At 35.5% G+C, this 24,565-nt stretch overlaps 1 protein-coding gene across 1 annotated transcript in view; it reads right to left on the reverse strand.

Moving 5' to 3' along the window:
- Window positions 1-267: 267 nt before the first annotated feature.
- Window positions 268-24,565, reverse strand: part of VWDE (von Willebrand factor D and EGF domains) — a 77,113-nt gene continuing 52,815 nt past the window's right edge. Inside the window, exons 19-31 of the mRNA XM_049641555.1 lie at window positions 23,597-23,734; window positions 19,603-19,740; window positions 16,748-17,317; window positions 15,278-15,373; window positions 15,101-15,196; window positions 14,008-14,103; window positions 13,119-13,214; window positions 11,779-11,874; window positions 8,293-8,388; window positions 8,094-8,189; window positions 6,774-6,869; window positions 4,392-4,495; window positions 268-572 (exon numbers count right to left, since the gene is read on the reverse strand). Coding sequence (XP_049497512.1) covers window positions 558-572; window positions 4,392-4,495; window positions 6,774-6,869; window positions 8,094-8,189; window positions 8,293-8,388; window positions 11,779-11,874; window positions 13,119-13,214; window positions 14,008-14,103; window positions 15,101-15,196; window positions 15,278-15,373; window positions 16,748-17,317; window positions 19,603-19,740; window positions 23,597-23,734 — 1,733 coding nt within the window. The 3' untranslated portion in view covers window positions 268-557. The remainder of the gene's footprint in view (window positions 573-4,391; window positions 4,496-6,773; window positions 6,870-8,093; window positions 8,190-8,292; window positions 8,389-11,778; window positions 11,875-13,118; window positions 13,215-14,007; window positions 14,104-15,100; window positions 15,197-15,277; window positions 15,374-16,747; window positions 17,318-19,602; window positions 19,741-23,596; window positions 23,735-24,565) is intronic.

Below are 24,565 nucleotides of genomic sequence, written 5' to 3' on the forward strand. Positions count from 1 at the left end.
GTTTCTGAAGATTGTCAAGTATTGCAGCAGCTCCAAGAAAGCTGAAATCTGCTTGGTGCTTTAGGCTAACATCTTCAAGAACAACCTCTCTGACCTTCAGCAGTTGCTTTCCCGACCTCTACCTCCTCCTGTCCCCACCCTTACCACCAACCCTTCCAACATTCCTGAGATTTCCTAATTCTGCTTTAAATACTTTATATCTGGGTACATCACATGGTTTCTGTTATGCTGACTGATCCCTAATGATAAAGACACCAACCATCACGGTAAGAATTGGGAGATATTCAGTTTATTAGATAATGTGAATGTCTTGAATATCAGATGCATCATCTCAATATGTAAATATCAAATCACATTTCAAAGTCAATTCAAATGACCTGGATTTCTTCTTTGCTTTTCTCTAACAATGACCAGATAACAGCATTCTACATTTGATTAGTTTCTTCAGTCTTCAAAATAATTTTAAAAATGATGTTCAAATAAACTTCAAGTAGTTATCTTCAACTTTTTCTGAATAAAATTTCCATTCTTAAGACAGGCTTGTGATATACTTGATATTAATGGCGTTTTGTCTGTAGTAAGAAGTGGGAAACCAAGTTTGAATGAATACAGGAAAACCACTTGACCCTTATTCATTGTTTGCTACCTCTTCCTCTCTGACGTGATACATAAAGCTTTTGGTTCTACATTTGCTACTAGAGACTAAATACTGCTTTCATAAAACTGAGGTCTAATCCAGATCTTACTTATTTATTTAATTCTTTTAATGTTTATTTATTTTTGAGAAAGAGAAAGAACACAAGCAGGGGAGGGGCAGAGAGGGAGACACACAATCCACAGCAGGCTCCAAGCTCTGAGCTGACAGCACAGAGCCTGACACAGAGCTCAAACCCACGAACCGTGAGATTATGACCTGAGCCGAAGTTGGACACTTAACCGACTGAGCCACCCAGGTGTGCCCAGATTATATTTAAGTATCAAAATAGTTGTGACTAAATGGAGCTTGGATATTACATGACTCCACCTTGAAGAAAAATTACATTCAAGAAACATCCCTGCTCAATAAAACCAAGCACGTTTTTTCCTGATATCCTTCAGGAAAAGACTGTTTTCAATGCGTTGCAACATTTCTCTCCAGTCTTTTTCCTCATCCTTTTCCTTCTCCATGGCTCTCTATTCCTCTATTCAATGTAATAACCAGTAACAAACTGACATAGTGTTTTCTACACACCAGGCACATATGTTAACATAGTCCTTTAACAACCCTATGATTAGGTGTTATTAGCACCATATGACAGATGAAGAAGCTGAGACTTAGAGGGGTTCAATATCTTGCTGAAGGTCACAGAGTGAACAAGTGGCAGGTCCAATGCTAAATGTAATTAGCAGCTGGGCAGCAAGTTCTGAGGCCTCTCAAAGCCACCTACCCCTCTTTAGCCCTCTTTTGCCCATTTCTCCTTTCTTTGTATTCTTTGTTTCTGGCTAGTAATTCTCTGCTGTTGTTTTCATTGAAATTCTAGCAACCCAACCTAATCACTATCTTCCATTTCTTTTTTCCCCTCACTACCTCAGGATGCTTGAAGAAGGGCCAGGAAAGTAAGCCTGAAGGGAGCTGGGAGGAGCCAGGGAGGGTTCTGAATACCCAAAACAGTAGTTGTTTTATTACTTTTTTCCTGCCTAAAAATTTGTTTTTTACCTTATGTTTTGGAGCCCAAGGAAAAATAAATAAGTAAGTAAGTAAGTAAGTAAATTAAATAAAAGCAATGACACCAATGAACAACAGAATAAAGCTCAAGTGAGAAGTGAAGTCAAGAATTTGGACGAACAGGTTATAGTATTCAGGACATGTGGTCCCTGAGCTAGTCTCATTTTGTTTTCCTATTCCTTCTCCATGACTCTCTGTTCTTTTCTTCCTTAAAATGGCTCCAGGTGCAGTCTGAGAAGCGTCCCCATTAGAGGAAATGATTATCTGAGGAAGGATTCAGGTAGTAAAGAAATAGATAAAAATATATTACAGAGAAATCACCTAATTTAGTATGTCAAAGTGGAGTTGAAAGCTTTTGAGCTCATGGAACTTTCTGTGCCATAAAAATCTCAAATAAAATGAAATAATACATGTGTAAAAGCTGCCTTTGAACCAGGGAATTCACATTTTTATTGTTTTTATTGTTCTCAACAACAGCTGATCAAACAGGCACTCAATAGCTTTCAAACCACAGTACTGTTATGAACTTGTTTTTGTTTTTGTTTGTGTTTTCAAAATGGAGGCCATATCCAACCAGGATGGATACCAGTGCAAAGAGAAACACATGTGCACGTCCACTTTGCCTCTAAGCTAGACTGATCCAGTATCACACTTCAAAAAGAAAATTCCTTATCATTTTTCAAATTACAGTACTCCAGGATACGTTGATACTCACAACCCTTGGGCTTTCTGAAGTGCTAAATAGCATATAATTGCTTTTAAAATTAAAACCAATACAGATTAGGGGCGCCTGGGTGGCTCAGTCGGTTAAGCATCTGGCTCTGGATTTTGGCCCCATGTCAGGACTGTGCTGACAGCGTGGAGTCTGCTTAGGATTCTCTCTTTCCCTCTCTCTCTCTGCCTCTCTTTTTCTCAAAATAAATAAATAAACATTAAACAAAAACCTAATACAGATTAACATTAAGAGATTTTTGAGAGCTCTGCTGCATTTGTGTGTATGTGTGTGTGTGTGTGTGTGAGAGGGAGAGAGAGAGAGAGAGATTAGCACTACCCTTGTACATGTAGGAATTAGGACTGAAAAATTCCTTGGCTGTTGATATTTAGAAATTTAAGATTGGAGACAAAATAAAATACAGTTTAATCTTAGCACAGATTTGATCACAGAAACTTTTAAAAAAGATGTTTATGTAGCACTAGCCTTCTAAGGAAGTGTGGGGCAATTTCAGGAACTCTAAGAAAGTGTCTATTTTTCCTTTGCTTTCTTGATTTCTTAAGTAAAAATAAATCCTAATCCTAATGATATGAAGAGTTTTTTTATTGCTTTCCCTGAAACAGATTTTAACAGGGAGCAAATAAAGAGCAAGAACTACTATCTAGGAAAAGAGTGAGGACAGATAAGGCTCTTGTGGCACACAACACATCCTCAAATCAGTGAAGCAGTGGATTTAAAAGTGGTGGATTTAAATAAACTAGAGGGAGGGGTGAGGGTAGTCTTTTTATCTAGTATTTGACCAAATTTGTGGTGTCAAATACTGTGGTGTCAAATATTTGTGGTGTCTTCTTTCCTAAAGAAGACATCCAGATGGCCAACAAGCACATGAAAAGATGCTCAACGTCGCTCCTCATCAGGGAAATACAAATCAAAACCACACTCAGATACCATCTCACGCCAGTCAGAGTGGCCAAAATGAACAAATCAGGAGACTATAGCTGCTGGAGAGGATGTGGAGAAACGGGAACCCTCTTGCACTGTTGGTGGGAATGCAAATTGGTGCAGCCGCTCTGGAAAGCAGTGTGGAGGTTCCTCAAAAAATTAAAAATAGACCTACCCTATGACCCAGCAATAGCACTGCTAGAAATTTACCCAAGGGATACAGGAGTACTGATGCATAGCAGCACTTTCAACAATAGCCAAGTTATGGAAAGAGCCTAAATGTCCATCAACTGACGAATGGATAAAGAAGATATGGTTTATATATACAATGGAATACTACTTGGCAATGAGAAAGAATGAAATATGGCCCTTTGTAGCAACATGGATGGAGCCGGAGAATGTTATGCTAAGTGAAATAAGTCACACAGAGAAAGACAGATACCATATGTTTTCACTCATATGTAGATCTTGAGAAACTTAACAGAAGATCAGGGGGGAAGGGAAGGGGGAAAAAAAACAAGTTACAGAGAGGGAAGGAGGCAAACCATAAGAGACTCTTAAATACTGAGAACAAACTGAGGGTTGATGGGGGTCGGGGGGAGGGGAAAGTGGGTGATGGGCATTGAGGAGGGCACCTGTTCGGATGAGCACTGGGTATTGTATGGAACCAATGTGACAATATATTATATATAAAAAAATATTTGTGGTGTCTTAAGTCCATTTTGAGGAATATTATTCTCTTTCAGTTCCAGTGCCATAAAATAGAATAGTATTACACTTGAAAGTCATATCTACACATTGAAATCCTTTAAGTGAACATCAGAATTTTGAATAATAAGGTAACTCTACAATGACACAAAAACGATACTGTTTTTAGTTTCAGAGGCAAATAGTAAATCTGTGCATGTTTTTTATTTGGAAATCAATGAAAATCAAACAATAACACATAGATGTCAATTGCTAAGCAAAATATCTGAGTAGATAGCAGATAGCAATATCTAATATTTATTTTCCATTTAAAATTTAAAATACCTGTACTTTCTTTTCACATTTGGGTCCAGAATATCCATTGCGACAAGAACACACATTAGGAAATACACATCTGCCTCCATAAAGACACTTTTGTTTGCAAATTGCTGGAATATAAAAAAAATTACAATGACCATTCTTTGACACAAATGCTTGTGACATATTCTCTTCTGGTGGTCTGAAGCATGGTCATTAAGATTTTATGAATGACCAATGGCACTCCCATTCTCGTGCAGCCAAAACACACAGACACACATACTCATACACATCAAAAAACAAAACACCCAAAACTCAACACAACAGTTTCACAATTCTATAAAGATATTATTAAAGCAAACAAAATTTTCATTGGCTACCTTTTAAACAGTGGCTATATGTTTTTGTTTTCTTTAGAGAGGAGATTCAAATCAGTAATATAAGCATTCATAATTTGCTTAATAATTTAGCAAAGATTTAAAAGACACAATGCAGTACTGGCCAGTGTATAGAAAACTGACAATTTAATATGCTATCATTGGAAGTTTAATGTGAAACAACTGTATTAGAAACTTCCTAAAGATTTTTACACCAGCAATTTCTTCCTCAGAATCTCTCATGAAATTTAAAAATACTTATCTCTATCTCAATATAATTCAGTATCAATCTAGTTATCTATCATCTACCTAATGTATCCACCTATGTCATCATCTATCTTATAGAAAGAAAATGCTTATTATAGTAATAACTTGTAAATGACTACAATGTTCAACATAAGGGAAAAAGTCAAGTGAATTATCTATCTATATATTATATATATAGAATAGATATACATACAGTGGCATAGATTACATAATATTTCGTTCAAAGTTATGTGCTGAAGGACACAGAAAATGCTTTTAAGACATATTAAGTGAAAATACGTATAATATAAAATTACATACAATACAGTTATTTTTCATGAGAGAGGTATCTGCTTCCAGAGTTCATATGGAAAGCTTGCAAAATTCAAGAACAATATTCTCTTTGGTGGAAGTGCAGCATTAAAAGATTACGTTTTTATCAGTGATGCCATGTGTAGCTGGGCAGGCTGTGCAATACACAAAGCCCCACAGCTGAGGGAGTACTTTTCACACCACAGACATCATAGATTTGCATACTTGTTACAATAGCTCTCCAGCAGACGGCAGTCAGACATCTTGGTCAAATAATGTCAATATATAGAGTTTCTGGAAGTTGGAAATTAAGTATTTTGAGGAAAAGGACTTTGAAAAATTCACACAGAAGTGCTGCAAGGTGCAAAAATAAAGTGCACATCTTCAGGCTGTACTCAGAGTACCTCAATCCACACTTACTGGAGCACGTTTCCACATTAACGTGCTTCTAATATCTCATCATTCTCTTTCATGGTCCACAAAGACCTCTCTCCAGAATAAGCAGCCCAAATTAAGGGTGATGGCTCTTTTTTCTACCATTTTATCGCATATAACTCCCAATGAGAATTAGTGATTTTTGAGAACATATGTCTTAAGTAAGTACTAGAAGTGAATTCTTTGATAATATTTTCCTAAGATGAAAAATGTATAAATTGTAATAGCACTTACTAATAAAATACACTCTAAAAGTCATGAAAATTATATGCGAAATCTGTGATATATGGAAACAAGTGTGGTTCATAAGACATCAAAAAGCAGGGCAGGTATTTTTTGTAAAAACACATGGTCATTTTGCAACTATATAATTTCAGTTTACAATACACTTGGATCACCAGTTTTAAGATGATATAATTATTGATCAATTGAAAATATTTGGAGGGGGAGACTTCCAGTTTTTCTCATGAAGCTAATCTTTGTTAATATTTTAACATGTTATTTCAAGTTTTCATAAATTTCAATATTAGATCATTGATCTTCCTCAATACCCTGAGGCCCCATGAATGTAAAATTTTTAACTAAAACAAAAGGGAAATATATTAAAATACTAAAATCACAACAGGAATTTCTTTTGGATGGTAGAATGTGGGACAATTTAGTTTTTGGAACTTTTTCATATTTTCCATGATTTTCATGAGTGGTATGTATTTTTCTCATAATCTGAAAAAATATTTAAAGTTTATGCTAAAAACCTTCTTCACACCTGAGAGAACTTCCAAGGCAGCCCAGAGACCATAATTTGGAGTTATCTGTGTCACACAAAATATTAACATATTTTACCAAATTGTCTTCTTTTAAATGGATATAACAATGAATGAAGATTTCCTTTTATTTCCAAAACGCTTTTTTTTTAATGTATAAGCATTATGGGATTTTTTTTTTTCTTTATGATTTCTCCTCACATTACACTTTGTTTAATAACTGTAACAGATTCAGGTTCAGAACATAGAGTAAAAAACAAATTTTGTAGGCTTACGTATTTGACACTGCACTCCTTCCCATGCGGTAGGACAGTGGCATATACTGGGAGCTATACATTCACCACCATTTTTACATTTCTGAAAGCAGATAGCTGCAAATAGAAATACAAACAAGTTAACAATTTAATTTGCCAGTCAAGTACTCACATAAAACACAAAACATTTCACTGAAGAAAAAAAAGAGAAACAGTTAAAAGTTAATGACTGAAAGGAATTTTTCCCTTAACATTTTATCAAGAACATTTTCCAATGTCACTGCTGATTCTTGAATAAGGTGATTTTAATGGTTGTATAATGTTCCACTGATCGAATGCATCATGATTTAACTTTTCCTCAATTTGTGGGACATTGGTGTTAGGTCTTATTTTTCACCTTGACCAGCACATTATAATAGCTGCTAATTTTATAGAGTAATTTATAAAAAGGGGAAAAAACGAAACATTTGAATGAGGAGAGCTGTTACCAACTCTAAAACTAGCCAGAGTTGAAAGTAGTGTGACCCACCTTGGAAGGTTCTGAACTGGTTGGTCTGAGATGCAGTCATGGAATCTGTAATTTTTTTTTTAACGATTTATTTTTATTTTTGAGAGAGAGCACGTGAGTGGGGGAGGGGCAGAGAGAGAGAGGGGAACAGAAGATCTGAAGTTGGCCCTGTGCTGACAGTGGAGAGCCCGAGGTAGGGCTCGAACTCACAAACCGTGAGATCATGACCTCAGTCAAAGCTGGACGCTCAACCCAGCCACCCAGGTGCCCCGGAATCAGGAATTTTTTACACCTTCCCCTGACCCTTCCTTAGAGAGGGAGACAGGACTTAAAGAACTTGTCATTTATCGTGGCAATCACAGTGGACAGACTGGAAAATACAGCATATCCTCTTTCTCTGCTAGCCTGAAGAAATGAATTCAGAGCAGTTGGCATTTCACTCCAGTTCACAAAAAAATCCCCTAAAGTAGGAACAAAGAATCAAAAATAAAAACAAAACAAAACAAAACAAAAAAAAAACAAAGAAAATGCCCTGTGTAGTAAATTCTGCTTGATGTTCTCATGTGGCTGTAGCATTTAAGAGTATTCCTCTTGGGGCTCCCGGGTGGCTCAGATGGTTAAGTGTCCGACTTCGGCTCAGGTCATGATCTCACGGGTTCGTGAAGTTTGGGTTCCGTTTTGGGCTCTGTGCTGACAGCTCAGAGCCTGGAGCCTACTTCAGATTCTATGTGTCCCTCTCTCTCTGCACCTCCCCCCACTTATACTCTGTCTCTCTCTTTAATGTTCAAAGCAAATAAACATAAAAAAATTTTTTTTAAGAGTATTCTTCTTACGTGTGTTGCATTGTTTCCCTCTCCAACCAGAAGGACAAGAGCAAATGTTTGGTCCTACACATTTTCCTCCATTCATGCACATGGGATCACAGATACCTTAAGGTAAAAGCATGAAATATCAGCCCTCAAATGGCAATAGTTTAGCTATTTAATGTGTTTGCTTTACCTGTAGTTAAAAAAACATTTAGTGGTATCTTACTTTTTTGGCATCTCCTACCAGTGTATCCTTCACGACAGGCGCACACATTATTTCTCATGCAGCGGCCACCATTCTTACAGGGAGGGTGACAGATAGCTAAAAGAACACATGGCAACAATCTGAGAATACTCCATATTCAATTATTATATATTACATATTGCATCATGTGCTTGTTATCTATGGGGCCATAAGGCAGAGAAATGTGCTATTAAAATAAAAGATCACATCTGCAAGTCATTAACACTATCCTTTCTAAATCATAAAATCCAATGCTTATAGCTTTAAGCAGCTAGTGGATTAGCACAATTTGAAAGGTATTGATGAAGTATTCATAACAAATGGCATCTTTGATATTATAGTGCTTAAATCACAAACCTTATCTTATGATTCACCTTTCTTAGAAGTAAAGAGTAAAATGATCCAGGCAGAACCAAGAAAGTGAGTCATAACCTAGCTCAAGATAAGAAATGTACCTATTCCTGCGGAAAATAGAAAAATCCCAACAATATATCATATGATTTTTAGAAAATAATTTTTAGTTGACTTTTGAATACCTAACTGAGGTCATAAAGGCAGAGTTTAGTATGTGACTTACTCCTATAAAAAGTTAGTGAAAAATCCTTTTAACAATAAATCCCTGGCTTTGTTAGGAATATTTATCAGATAACCTTGATTACATTGTACTAGTATCTTCTATGTATGTGCTTCTGCTTCATGGAATTCAGAAGTTAATATTTATCATCTTTTATGAGAAGATTTACATTGCTTCATGTTTCCTGCAGATATGACAATAAATGCCTTTATTTAAAAAAATAATACATAGGCAAACCCGCCTAAATAGAAATTTAGAATAGAAATAGAATAGAAATTTTCTCTAAATGATAATTAAATGGATTTTAGTTTGTATTTTAAAAACAAATGTCAAATTAACTGATTTTGGTAACAAGGCTATCGTAGACTAATTCCCAGTTTTGAATTAGATCCATCTTTAATAGCTACTTTATTTCCAGTCTAAGAAAAGAAATCAACTAATTTCAAATGGATTCAAAACTGAAAATAATTTAGTACTTTATGTATAAAAACAAAATAACTGAATGATTTTAGCAAATGGATAATTTCCACTCTTTTAGTTTGAACCTTTTCTGATTAATGCTTCAGTCTACTTTCTCTGGTGTTTATTTGGTACTTTTTATAAAAAGTACATTTTCTGCTTCCTACAACTTACGATCATTTCTAGTATTAGAAAAAAAATGTATTTGTTCTATTCCAAAAACACAGTAGGAAATACTTATGGTTAGAAATTTAAAACTAAAACAAAGAAAAAAGCCAATATATAATGGGTAACCTTGCTATAATCAATACTCATCCATACCACAAAACTTGAGTGTAGAGATAAATACTACATTTACACAACAAAACATATGTAAATAAAGTAATATAAAGAGATTATATATTAATATAAAGGTTTGATCTTCTCCACATCTAGTCCCATTTTAGGAAAAGGAAGTTTAGGAGAAAATCCACCTACATATATACCTATATATTCTCTAGGCCTCACACAGATATTCCATGAGACTCCAAAGGGAGCTAAGTAACCCAGCCTCACCTACCATGTGGAATGGACTCATGACATTCAAGGATTTGAAGGATATAAAATGTATTTAAACAACTCTCCAGTGACACATTATAAGCCTTGATTATGAATGGAGTAGTTTAACTCTTTCGTTATGTCTCTAGTTCAATTTTTATCTTCCTCATTTGAAATCCTATAGAACACACAATATCTTGTGTGGATAAATATTTTATCCATTTTCTGCCTATTTTTATTCAGTGACTTTGAATGTGTATACCATTTTCCCTTCCCACCATTTGGGCTCACAGAGGCTCATGAGAGGATGTGATCTGATAAGAATAAAGCTAATGTTTTTTTATTTCTTCTGCATCTCCTGTAGCATTTCTTAAAAACAATTGTACTATTATTCATGGTAGCCAGCCATGCACTTACAGTATGTACGTCTCGCTCCTTATGGCAACTGTGTGGTTCAAATCTAAAAAGTCAGGAAGGCTGATGCTGGAGACTTTGATTTCAAAATCCATGCCAGCTAGGAGGTTTTAGAGGCTAGCTAATTCCAAAACCTTTTAACATATGTTCAACAGATACTTTTTAGTTCAATACTTAATAATTTAGAGATTTCCTCCTTTCTCAGTAATAATGCTGGCACATAAGTTTTAGAGAAATTTTCTCACTATATCTTACATCTACTGCAAGGAGCATGAGAGATACCAGCTTTTATATCCCTCTTAAATTCTGAGTCAAAACTATACCTATAACTCAGAAATATGGGGTTAGACATAGTCACTTGGTTTTCAAGGTTTGCTTTAACGTGGTTTTTACATCTTCCCATTTCACAAAGTGGTTCCTTGAAGGAAATCTTAACTAGAGGAACTCATTTGCTATGCCTGTACTTCAGTGGTAGTTTGTTCTCTACCTCGTCTGCAACCTAAGAATCCCAGTCAACCTCCAAATAAAAGAAATTAAATCACTTCAAAGTATAACATGCCCAAAAAAGAATACGTTTTAGGAATTAAATTAGGACAGCCTCTGACACATTTTACTAAAAAATCTATTCTGCATTTTGCAAAAGTTCAAAGATACGAAGATGTGGAAAATACATTTTAAATTTCATTTATTGACATTAACTCATACCTACACTGTCAGCCTCAGGACATGCTCATTATTCTGAAAAAATCCATCACATTTCTATATCAGCGAAAGTATTGAAATAGCAGGCCATGAAGGGGGGAAACGATGCATCTGTATGACCTTATATCACCTTGCCCAATGCTGTGCATAGCTAACTTTTCACAAGTGTTTAATAAAACTAATGTTGAGAGATCGTGAGGTAATAGTGAGCATTAGTGGACCATAAATCAAACATTTTTGCTGTGAGGGCAGAAAAAATGACACCATTGCATGCAATAGACTCCAAGAGAATTTTGCTTATTTGGTTCACACCTTGATCCTACAAAACTGCATGGACAAGTGCCAAAATTGGGAGCCTAATGTATAGTGAATAAATGTAAGTATTTTATTTAAATATTTTTTAATGATTATTTATTTTTGAAAGAGACAGAGACAGAATGAGAGTGGGTTGGGGCAGAGGGAGAGGGAGGCACAGATTCTGAAGCAGGCTCCAGGCTCTGAGCTGTCAGCACAGAGCCTGAGGCGGGGCTCGAACTCACAAGCTGCGAGGTCATGACCTGAGCTGAAGTCGGATGCTCAACCGACTGAGACACCCAGGCACCCCAAATATAAATATTTTATATAATAACTCAAACATTTTCAGGATCTGGTCATTAAGCAGCCACAACTGTAACATCACAAGAGAGAAAAAAATAGCACTGTCCCCTTTGAGACTTGTCTTGTGTTTACTCAGAGTTCTGTTTATGCCTTTCTCTTTGTATTCATAAAGAAAGAATAATTACCATTCTGACACTGCGCACCAAAGAATCCATTTGGACAGAAGCAAGTGTTTGGCTTATCACAGGAACCACCATTTAGGCAAACAGGGTCACACAAAGCTAATGAACAGCAGGGGGAAGAGAGACCATAAAAGTTTTATTTAAAAAATGAAAGCTGCACTGAAGTACAAAATGGTGCCTAATGAAATATTTTATTTTTACTGCAAGGAAAAGCCATAACCTATAATTAATTTGACTTTGCCAAACATAAGAGGAATAAAATAAGTGGATAATAGCTTTGAAAGTGTGTTCATTAAGTTTACAAACACTACCAAGCTAAGAATATGGAGGTTATGATTAGAATTCAGAATGCCCTCTGCAAGCTGAAAACAATGATGGGAAATTAGAAGACATTTCAGCAGCACTAACTGGACAGTCTGTAATCCACTCACATACACTTCTTTAGGCCTCCATCTCAATTCAAATAGGAACACTGTGCTCAAGTCCTAGCACACTCAAAAGCATTCTGCTTAGCTTCTTTACCTTTGTTCCCCTTTGAGAGGCACCCCTAATTCCATTTTCCAACTCAGACTTTACCCATTCTCCAAAGTCTACCTCAATACTATCTTCTTCCAAACTGCACTTGCCAGAATGAATTTGTCTTCTCTGCTTCCAAGGAACTGTGCACTAATTACATTACTTACTATAATCCAACTTGTACCACAGTCATTTAAAATTATTGTATCCTGTGTCTTCTTCACTAATGACATGCTACTTGAAGTCAAAGCAAAAATCAAATTGATCTTTGTTTCCCCTTGGATCATGCTTCACACATAGTTCGCAAGCTATAAACATTAAGTTAAACTTACGTTGAGAAAAGTCATTAGATCACAATGGATTAAATTAAACACAGATAACTGCAAACATTGCTGGCAAAAAATTAAGCCTGATACTCTGATAAAGAAATGGAATAGAGTGATGGTGTCGTTTAACTCAACTGCTTGAATGTTTCTTGAAACAGAATGTCTGTGTTGTGATAAAAAAAAAAAAAACTTGAAAGAGATTGAAGATTGAGATGTAACACATATTTGTTTCTCTCCATTATAAGGCAAGTGGATGATGAGAATATAAAGGCATAAAAAACAAAAAAAGAAGTACTGGTTGCGCTAGATAACACTAAAGCTGAAATATACTCTATGGCCTGATACAGGAAGAAAAAGAATAAAAATAAAAGATACTTTTATTAAAACTTCATACTAATCTTGTCAGATTAGTTTAATGCTTTTGGGTGCTGGTTTAGGACATTGGTGCATTTAACATTTTTTTTTAACTGACTTATTCATTGAAAAAAATTCTCATTTTACCTGTACCACAAGTAGGTCCCGACCAGCCAGGCTTGCACTGGCAAATATCTGGTGTAAGACATTCACCTCCATTTTCACAGTGCCTGTTACAAATCACTAAGATCACAGAATAAAAATAAAAGCAAGCTAAATTAGGCTTGGAATTGGTCATGTTATTGGGTATTATCTAGGTAGCTCATAACTGCCAATCATATCCTCTAATAAATAAATTCAGAGAGAAAAATAAAAGTAACCTATTCTTTGGCTTTAAACGGTCTCCAATTGTCACATTCAGTTACTTTTTGGTAATAGAGTTGGGGAAAGAAGAAAATCATTGAGCTGAATGGTAAATAAGAGTTGGCTATTTAAGAAAATTATTAGTTACTAATGAAAATAGTTTTAGATATAAATAAACAAGATTAACTTATAGGCAAATCAACAAACTGGAATTCTTATTATCTCAAAGAAATGGTCATGGATAGGGTAAGGAGAGAGTTGTTTACAAGAACAAACTTCTTTATCTTAGTACTGGAATCCACTGTTCCCAGTGGCATACAGAATAACAACTGTCATAATAAATCATGAATGTATGTTTGTTTGTTTTTTTAATGTTTATTTATTTTTGAGAGAGAGACAGAACGTGAGTGGTGGAGGGGCAGAGAAAGAGGGAGACACAGAATCCAAAGCAGGCTCCAGGCTCGGAGCTGTGAGCACGGAGCCTGACACGAGGCTTGAACTCATGAACTACAAGATCATGACCTGAGCTGAAGTTGAATGCTTAATCGACTGAGCCACCCAGGTGCCCCAGGAATGTATATTTTTTAGTGTTTGGGTTTATCTTAGTATTAAAGGCATCAACTATTAAAGGGAGCAGTTTCATTACATTAGGCTGCAAGAGAGTTTTGCTTACTTGTTTCACACCTTGCTCCTACAAAACCATAAGGACAAGTGCAGAGATTTCCAGCCAAGCAGGTGCCACCATGTCGACAAGGTGGACTACAATGTTCTACAGACAAAAATTATGTTATTAAGTCAGATCCTAATTAAGAATATGTCTGTTTATATTTATGAATCATAGCCACAATAAACTGTGTTGTAAAAGCAATTTATGATAAACTCGGCTTGCTTTTACTATGAAATTTAGTTCTGTGGGATTGACTATACAAGTTGATACTCTCAAAACACCAACAAATCATCATCATGTTTTGGTTTATAAAACTGTTGGTTAGCTGAATGGAAATATACCATCTTAGGTTTCTTCTGCAAAGTGAGACACACACTCCTCCCCTAAAAACAGAATACTTCTATATTTCCATAATTATTTTCCTATGTCATCGATATTACGTGTTTCTATTAGTTCACTCTGGATTTACTTTAATTTGTTATTTTGTACCTTGCCTTGCCATGGAAGTATTTAGTGTGGATCTTAGATTATTAATAATTATTTGTACTGTCTATCAAAGTATATTCTTTAAAATATTAAAAATAACAAATGTGTTTCTTTAAAATATTTTAAAAATGTCATTTAATAAACTCCCCTCTTAAGATTTCAACCAAAGTAATAACATTATGTGCCTATAGACATGCTTTTAAAAACCACTTTTTAGGATTCTTTTTACTATCTAATATCTTCTAATTATTTGGTATTTAGCACTTTCTTGGAGTCATGTTTGACAAGTCATTAAAAAATCAGGTGTCCTTTACTTGAAGCTAAAATATATGTAGGGATATGGCACCTTAAAACCAAATATCCAAGATATTTCCGAAGACAATTTTACCAAGGACAAATAAGCTATTACTCTTTGGATTTCTAATGAAATTGAAGTTTTTAAAATCTTCAAATAAATTATTTTTAGAAAACATTAAAAATCTTAGACATCCTCCCCAACATTAATGAATATATATCAGTAAAGACACAGTAAAACGGAATTATCTTTTTAAAAAAGCTTTAAAAAAGTGTTTTATCTTGGCTCTATTATTTGATTTTTAATTTGAATTATCACCTTCATCACAGGTTGCTCCAGCACGCCCTGGGGGACATTCACAAATGTTAGGCTTAATACATTTTCCGTGGTTTTTGCAATCAGGATGACATAGAGCTGTATAAAATAAAGCTCAGGTTTTAGAAATATCAATTATCAATTAAATTCATTATGCAAACTAACGAGTTCTATACCTACCAGTTTGGCAGTTAGAGCCAGCATAACCAGGTTTACATTTGCATATGTTTGGGGCAACACACTCCCTGCTTTTCCCACATGGGTGTCTACAAATGGCTGCAAAAATCAAAGGAAAAAGGATGAATTGTTGATACATGTTGCCCATAGACTTACTTGTAAGAAAAGTAAAAATCTCTGAAATTTGAAAATTTTGATGCTGCTTATTAAAGCAATAACCATTGCATTTATCCATAAAGTTATTTTCCCCCTTATATTTGTTTTACTATTAGAATGACTGAAGAACATGATTAATATGGTCAGAAATAAGTGTCATAGGTGGTAATTACTCCCTTTGCGAGGCCTGATGTTGAAGATGGCTGCTAACCAGAAATGGGATTCCAGTCCTTTCACAGAGGTCAATAAAGTTCCAGATATTGATCAGATAAATGCTGGTAAATGTCAGAAATAATCAGAATTTCAAAGAGCAAGATACTAGGACCACATCTTAAGTTTACAGGTTTGTATTCCTTAAGCTTCTTTAAGTGCTTGATATATTCTAACTATTAGGCATTTAATGTTTTTCTGAGGTGACCAAAAAGTATGTGGTTGTTAATATGGAGTTTTATATTACGAACATATAAGTCCTGAAAGTCATTATTATCACTATTCCTACAAACAAACAAACAAACAAACATACCTCTCAGTAATACTGACAACAAGGGGATATCCCAACAGCTCTATTGCTTAAGTTGGTCTCAAACAAATCAAAACACAAGCAACACAAAACAATAATAACAAAATAACAACACAAAATAGCTTCAACAGTGTTAAAGCTAAAAATTTGAGTTGCATCTAGGAAAACAATACTGATAATTATGAAAAGAAGTAAACGCTCCTTTCAAAATTAAAGTGATGCCCAACTTGTTTTTTCCTCAAGAGCTGGAAGAAATACAGAGAAACATAGTTTATGCAAATAAGCAAATATGCCAGAATTAGTAATTTAAAGTACTAAATGCCCACTGTGAGATGAAAAGAACCCAGACAACAATGTTATTCACATCCTTATTTTATCTCTTTAGCTGCTTAATGCTAGGAAAGTCAGTTAGCCCTCTAAGGCTCTGTGTTCTCATCTGGATGATAGGAAAAATAACACTCCGTACATGGAGTCTTTATGGATTATATGACATAATTGATACAGAATGTTTCTATAGACCTTGGAACACAGTAGATACCCAAAAACATATTTATACTATATTATATAGTTTATAGTACTATATAATAGAAACTTTCTTTCTAAAAATAATGCAGGAACACCCATGTTAATTTTTTTGAAATGTGAAGAGGGGATACACAAACAATAAATAAATAAATAGAAATTGGTGAAATAAATGGAGTAAATAGAAATTAATACATAAAAAAGAATCTCTTCTTAATTACTTAAATGTGAACTAATTAGTCTTCTTTCTATCTTCTAAAGAATTTTCATACTACCTCTGCAATTGATACCATCTCCGTAATATCCAAAGGGGCATCGTCCACATCGGAAACGACCATCTGCGGTTGGCACACAGGAAACACCAAGAAAACAAGGTGATTCAGCACAAGTTGATATTTTGGTCCATCCAGGCTTTTCCGGCAAAACAGTGATGGCTCTAGTAACTGATGATGTAAACTCATCCTTAAATTGCATGTAACCTTGAGCAGACCTGTTGATTTGAGAATTATGCCCCCCTGCCTCTGTTTGGATGGTACTCTGTATAACATCCTTTGCTTTACCATGGGAACTGTTTGGGTTAATGCTTAAGGAACTTGGGTGTTTCACAGAAACTACCAGTTCCTCCAGACTGAGATTTGTAGTGATAGTATGATCCGCATGTTCAAAACCTGATATCTGATGGGAAATAACTTTCTCTGAATTATTCATCTGAGAGGTAACTGATTTTAATGAGAAGCGTGAGATGTCACTGGTTGTGTCCAAGAACTTTTTGACAGTAGGAGGACCGTGGGTAAAGTTCACACCAATCAGTGAATGATCTGTTGATGGTGGCGGAAATTTTATACCTAACAACCAAAAAAGAAAAGGAAATGTAAGTAACATTTATTAATGTTCTGCCCTTCCCACTATATTTAACGTTAAGTAATTCATTCCTTCACATAATGTCTGGTGCATGTATACCATTACACTAGGAGCAATGTGGTAATAAGAAGTCATCATACAGACCCTGCCTTCAAGGGATTTGTAATCTTTTTGGATACACAAGGAACATAGAATATTAAACATTATAAAAGTTAAAGAACAATAAATAATAATTTTATTTAAGAGTTAGAAATAGCCAACAAACATTATTGACCACTTCATACACTGAGGCTCACAGCAAAGAAAGCATAGCGTTGTCAATAACGGACATGTGAGCAACTCATAATGATAATCTGAAGAAAATTTTTATTATATTTTACTTATTTATTTTATGTTAGTAGGCTTCATGCCCAGCATGGAGTCCAATGCGGGGCTTGAACTCATGACCCTGAGATTAAGACCTGAGCTGAGATCAAGAGTTAGATGCTTAACTAACTGAGCCACTCAGGTGTCCCAGAAAAATTTAACTTACACAAACATACTATGTATAATTTTAAACTAAGAAGTCTGAGATCTTGATGAGATAAACAAATTTTTTTTTTTTTTTGCAAAATACAAATGATTAAACTGGTGGAAGAAAAAATAGAGGAGTTGATAGAACAATTACCATGAAAGGAAAAAAAATAATCCAAAGTCGCCCTCAAAAATGATGCCAGGAAGGATGATCTAATGGAAAAAAATTACCAAATAATCCAGGAAAGACTGTTTTACAAAACTCTTGCAATGCAGAGAAAGAGATGAAAGTTTTAAAAACATTTGATGAAGTGGCATAATCGCCGAGTCAATATTATTTATTAAAATACATAAGCATTTAATGAAATACTAGCAAATCAAATGCAGCAGTGTGGTTACAGATTACTACATCAGGATAAATAAACTTGTATCTCTACTAATTGAATTATATTACATAATTATATGATTACATTACATAATAAAGAATGCAGTGTAAAATAATGTTAAAAAATGATCTGATCCCATTTTCTGTTGAAAACATTCTAAAAAAGTTAGCCTAAGGAAACATTAACAGAAACTGCAGCAAGTAATAAATGCTGAAAAACTGATAAAATTTAAAAACTACTTCTAATTTAAAACTAAAGAGAATTCTGAGAAATCAACAAATAAAAGGAAAATTCTTCAACTGGATGAAGGATTTCTAGCAGAAATCTACTGTGGTATCATACTTAATGGTGAAACATGAAAAGAATTTCCATTAAAACCTTTAAGAAATAATTCCCTGCCTAAACACTCTGCACTGGAGGTCCCAGCCATTACAATGAGGACCCAAGTTTGAGAACTGAGACTCTATAGTCAGACTGCTCAGGTTCAAATCTCTCTTCTTTTACAACGTCTATCAGCCTGAACAGATAACCCATCTATGGCTCTGTACAGATTAGTAACTTCCGCAAAATGGAAATAAGAACAGTTACTGTCTATAGCTATTGAAAGGACTGAATAATATATAAATAATATTTGTCTAGAGCTGATATGTTGTAAATACAGGCTAACTTGTAAATACTATTATAATGAGAAAGTAAGAGGAAGAGACAAATTGGCAAGAAGTATTGTCTATTTATAAAACCAATAAAGAGACCCAACTATAAAAATAGCATAATATGAGTGTTTAGTAAGGCAATTGGATGTATGAATAAATTAAAATCAAGACAGCTATCCTATGTTGCAGTAATCTACAATGATATTCTGCAAAATAAACAAGGGCAATGATATCTCACAAGATGAATAGCTAATGTTACATAAGGCAAAGGCATAAAGAAAGCTAATGTAAAATCTGTAAGGCCTTTATAAAGACAATCAGAATATTAATCAAATAAAACAAGACTTATAAAGACAGCAGAATGGAAAAGGAAAGGCTGTATGAAATAATGAGCTTCTTAATATATTTAGAGTTTGAGCAGATGTTGGACGACCAGGGAGTTATAAAATGTAACTTTAAAATGGTCACTTCCAACCATAAGCTTCTCTGAGATCACCTTAAATATCATTTGTTCATTATACAACATGAATCATTTTTCTAGAATATAAACCAAAGAAGTCAATGGATTAGCAAGAAAAAGAATAATTTGTAAACCACATTATATAATCTTAGGTGACCTTTATAAAAAAAAGTTCCTGAAATAAATAATGTTAGTGTTCTGGAAAATGAATGGGAGGTATTACTTGTCATTAGCTTTTAACTAAGACCATTACTTACTAGAGGCATTTCTGCTTGTTGACTTAACACGCCTCTCTCTCTGCATGGCATTTTTATCATTCTCCTTAGTTTCACTTTCATCAGAACTTGTAAGAACCACAATATGTGTTGTAGATTTGTGTAAAAGCTGTGTTTCAACTGTAAATGTATGCGTGAAAAACAGATCAAACTATTGTAAAACCGAAACACTGTGAATGAGAACATACGATAAAAATGTCACTTGGGGGGAGCACCTGGGTAGTTCAGTTGGTTGAACATCCAACTCTTGATTTCCACTCAGGTCATTATCCGAAGTCCCGCATAAGGCTCTGTGTTGAGTGTGGGGCCTGCTTAAGATTCTCTCTCTCTCTCTCTCTCTCTCTCTTCGTCTGCCCCCTCCCCTCTTTGAGCTCTCCCTCTTTCTCTCTCTCTCAAAAAAAAAAAAAAAAAAAAAAAAGTCACCTGGATTGAACTCTTAGCAAATTAGATTACAGAACTAGCTTAAATTTCACCTCTTCAGCAAATCCTTGGGTTATAGATTGAATTGGGTACCCCCAAATTTATTTATGTTAAAGCCCTAACTCTAAATGTGACTATATTACCTTAAAGGAGGTAATTAAGCTTAAATGAAGTCATGAATGGGGCCCTAATCCACTAGGACTGGTGTCCTTTTAAGAAGAGCAGGAGCCACAAGGGGCATTGCACCTGTGAGGACACAGTGAGAAGGTGGCCATATCTCAGCCAAGGAGAAAAGTCAGAAACCAACCTGATCTTGAATTTCCAGCCTCCAGAACACTGAGGAAACAAATTTCTGTTGTTGATGTCACCCTGCCTGTGCTATTCTGTTATGGCAGCCCGATCTGACTAACAGATGTTCCTATAGTACCACACTCACCCAACCACCCAACTTCATCTATCTGTGTTCTCCCACAGAGCTTTGTCCTTCACGCTATTGATTTTTATGTGTCTCCTTCCTCTTCTCGTTAGCAACCTCAAGAATAAGAACTGTGCTGCATTTACTTTAATGGTCAGTGACTCTGTTGCCTACTTTAAAACTAAGTAAAAAATACCAACAATAAAAGAAATATTTTGCATTAACAAGCATCTTCCTAAAATACACAAATGCTTCTGACAGAGTTAAGAAACTTACTAGTCACTCATGTGTAATGGGATTTGGTTCAACTTGCTTTCCTCTTAAATTCCACTTGATACAGGTTTTATTCAGGGAATGAGTCTTTGTTTGCAAAAGGCAGATGTTAGATCACTTTAGTGTATGGAGTGAACGGTGTGATATGGTTGAGTATTTGGAACTGGATATTGAGGGGGAAATGTGAGTGGCTGAGCTACTAATGAATTCCCCTTACCATCCAGCACTATGCTCCTCAAGTCTGTTAGCTCCAGGGCTAGATAGTCCCACCTCCATCTGAAGCACAAAGTAACATTACATCACTAATATATGTTTTTCATCAAAATGGGGTCTTATTCACTGGTGCAGCCACTCTAGAAAACAGAGTGGAGGTTAGTAAAAAAGTTAAAAGTAGAACTACCCTATGATCCAGCAATTGCATTACTAGGTATTTACCCAAAGGATACAAACATACAGATTCAAAGGGGGTACATGCACCCCAAGGTTCACAGAAGCATTGTCAACAATAGCCAAACTATGGAAAGAGCCCAAATGTCCATCAACTGATGAATGGATAAAGAAGATGTGGTGTATAAACACACACACACACACACACACACCACACACACACACTGGAATATTATGCAGCCATCAAAACGAATAAAATATTGCCATTTGCAACAACATGGATGGAGCTATAGTATGTTATGCTAAGCGAAATAACTCAGAGAAAGATAAATACCATATGATTTCACTCATAAATGGAATTTAAGAAAAAAACAGATGAAAATAGGCGAGTGGGGAAGAAAAGAATAAAGAGAGAGGGAAACAAACCATAAGAGACTCTTAAAGATAGAGAACAAACTGAGGGTGGATGGAGGGATGTGGGTGGAGTATGGGCTAGATGGGTGATGGGTATAAGGAAGGCATTTGTTATGATGAGTACTGGGTGTTGTATGTTAAGTGATGAATCACTGAATTCTACTCCTGAAATGAATATTGCACTGTATGTTAACTAATTAGAATTTAAATAAAATTTTGAAAAAAAAAAGAAAATAAAGAAAAAATTATGTGGAAAAAAATGGCGTCTTCTTCACTTAATGATACCAAAATATAGTTCTTTCATACTGTCTTCTATAATTTGCTTTTCTCTTTTAAGCTTTTAAAATGTTGATATCCACCAATTTTTTGTCCTTCTTTCTCTTAGTGTTATCTTTGGGCAATTTTATCCATGACTGATGACCCTAAGACCTGTATCTTTAACTTAATCCTCCCTCCTAAACTCCACTTGGATATTCCATAGTCTTCTCAATCTCTATGTATCCATACTGAACTCATTATCTTTCCCCTTGCAAATCACTTCTTCATGTGTGTGTCTTAACTCAGCTGAGGCTGCCATTACAAAATACCATAGACTGGATGTCCTAAACAACAGGAATTTATTTTCTTACTATTCTGCAGGTAGCAAGTTCAAGATCAAGGTGAAGGGCCATTCAGTTCTTGGTGAGAGCTCTCTTCCTGGCTCCCAGACAGTCACTTTTTCCCTGTGTCCTCATAGGGCAGAGAGAGAGAGTGAGAGAGAGAGAGAGAGAGAGAGAGAGAGAGAGAGAGAGAGAGAATAAGCTCTCTGGTGTCTCCTCTTATGAGGATACTAATGCTATCGGATCCTAATCCTCCCTTATGACCTCATTATGACCTCAATTAATTCCTTACTTCAAATACAGCCACAGTGGGGGTTTGGAACACAACCTATGAATTCTGAGGCCACACAATTCAGCGCATAGCAAAGTGAATGCCAATTCTACATACTCATTCATGTAAACTGAGCTTTTGGAATTTAGTAACTCTTTACCTCGCCATGCTAATCCCAATCATTGACCGTGGACAATCAGCTTGCTTCTTTGGTGTTTCTTTCAACCATGACCTCCTCACCCAAAGTCAGAGTATCTTCCCATCTTTCCTATTTTTTTTTCTTTTTTCTTTTGGTGGGGGGGAAGAGGAGCAGAGAGAGAGAGAAAGAGAAAGAGAGAGAGAGAGAGAGAGAGAGAGAGAGAGAGACGGATAGATAGACAGAGATTAAGAATCCCAAGCAGTCTCCACACTCAGCGCAGAGCCCAATGTGGGGCATGATCCCAGGACTCTGGGATTGTGATCCAAGGCAAAATCAAGAGTCAGATGCTCAACTGACTGAGCCACCCAGGTGCCCTACATCTTTCCTATTTATTCGTAATATTCTCTTAGCTTTTCTTCCCACCTTCAGGCTTGCATAGTCTCTTACCCATAAGTGGTCCATCCACCATTATGCTTGAGTAGACTTCTCCGATATAAATCTTATTAAATTTCTCATAGTTTCTCAGTGATCTGGCCACTGGCTAGTTCTCTAGCTTCATTTCTTATAGCAGTTCCTCTTACCCTCTATATTTTAAGCACATTGAATTATTTATAGTGGCCAAGTGTGCTGTGATGTTACATATCTCTCCACCTTTGTTCATGATGTTTCTTCTGCCTAGAAAGCCTTTCTTTCTCTTGATTGGATACATCAGATTTAGCTGTAATGACACTCGCTTTTTAAAACTTTTCATTATCCCTCTAGGTAGACACGATTCTCTGTGTAGTATTCCTATTATTCTCTACAGACACTTCTCACAAAAGACACAGAACACAATATGAAACTATGTGATTACATGTCATACTGGTATTACACTCAAACCTATTAGGTCAGAGGACATGTTTTACCTATTTTTGCATCCTCTGCATCCAGCTTAATGCATGACACTTAGTGAATACATACTGAATGAACACATGAGTAAAAGAGGTAATAGAACTGAGTGATTTTGATTAAGTAAATGTAGCAACAAATATTTCATGGCAGAAAATAGGGACTTTTACCATGACATATCTTTCCATCACCATAAAATCCTTTTGGACATGAACCGCAATGATAGGAGCCAAAGGTATTGAAGCACTCTGCTCCTGGAAAGCAAGGTCTGGATTGACACTCATCAACATCTTCCTGGCAATTTTTACCTAAACAAAATACAGATTGAGAGTTCAATTTATTTTGAAAAACACTGTATATCCCATCAAGTGTTCCTTATTTTATTTCTTTTACTTAAAGTACTTTACTTCTACTTTACTTAAAGTATATTTACTTCTTTTACATAAACTCCAGAAAAACTGTCATACATTAAGAGGAATGCATGTATAAAGTCACCAATTAGAGGGGCACCTGGGTGGCTCAGTCAGTTGAGCATCCAACTTTGGCTCAGGTCATGATCTTGCCGTTTGTGAGTTCAAGCCCTACATCGGGTTCTGTGCTGACAGCTCAGAGCACAGAGCCTGCTCTGGATTCTTTGTCTCCCTCTCTCTCTGTTCCTCCCCCCTCTCACACTCTGTCTGTCTCTCTCAAACATAAAATAAAACGTTAAAAAAATTTTTTTAAGTCATTAATTAGATTCTATTTAACATTAAATAAGACCCTTCAAGTGCATAAGATTTTCCTTATAAAAAAGACGACAGAAGGCCCTTGGTACTCTGAGGCAAAAAATTACCATATCATAGCAGCAATTCTCACTTTGTTAAAAAAAACTCAATGATTTTTTTTTAAAAAAGTTAGTAGAATGATTGCTTAATTAGCTTAAGGACAGCTTATTCAGTGCGGTGACTGCATTAGCTGTGAAAACCCATGAAAATTTTACAGCATGTGAGGAAAGTCAGTATGTCCTCAATAAAGTTTTTTGAGATGAAGTGCTGCTCCCATTACAGTAAGATCCATGAAGCACTCAACACGAATTGTTTCAAATGAAGTCTGTAGCACAACAGTCCCAACTGATAAAATTTTTATTTTAAAATGCTGAA

The sequence above is a fragment of the Panthera uncia genome, chromosome A2 (genome assembly GCF_023721935.1).
Source record: "Panthera uncia isolate 11264 chromosome A2, Puncia_PCG_1.0, whole genome shotgun sequence".
NCBI classification, from domain to species: domain Eukaryota; kingdom Metazoa; phylum Chordata; class Mammalia; order Carnivora; family Felidae; genus Panthera; species Panthera uncia.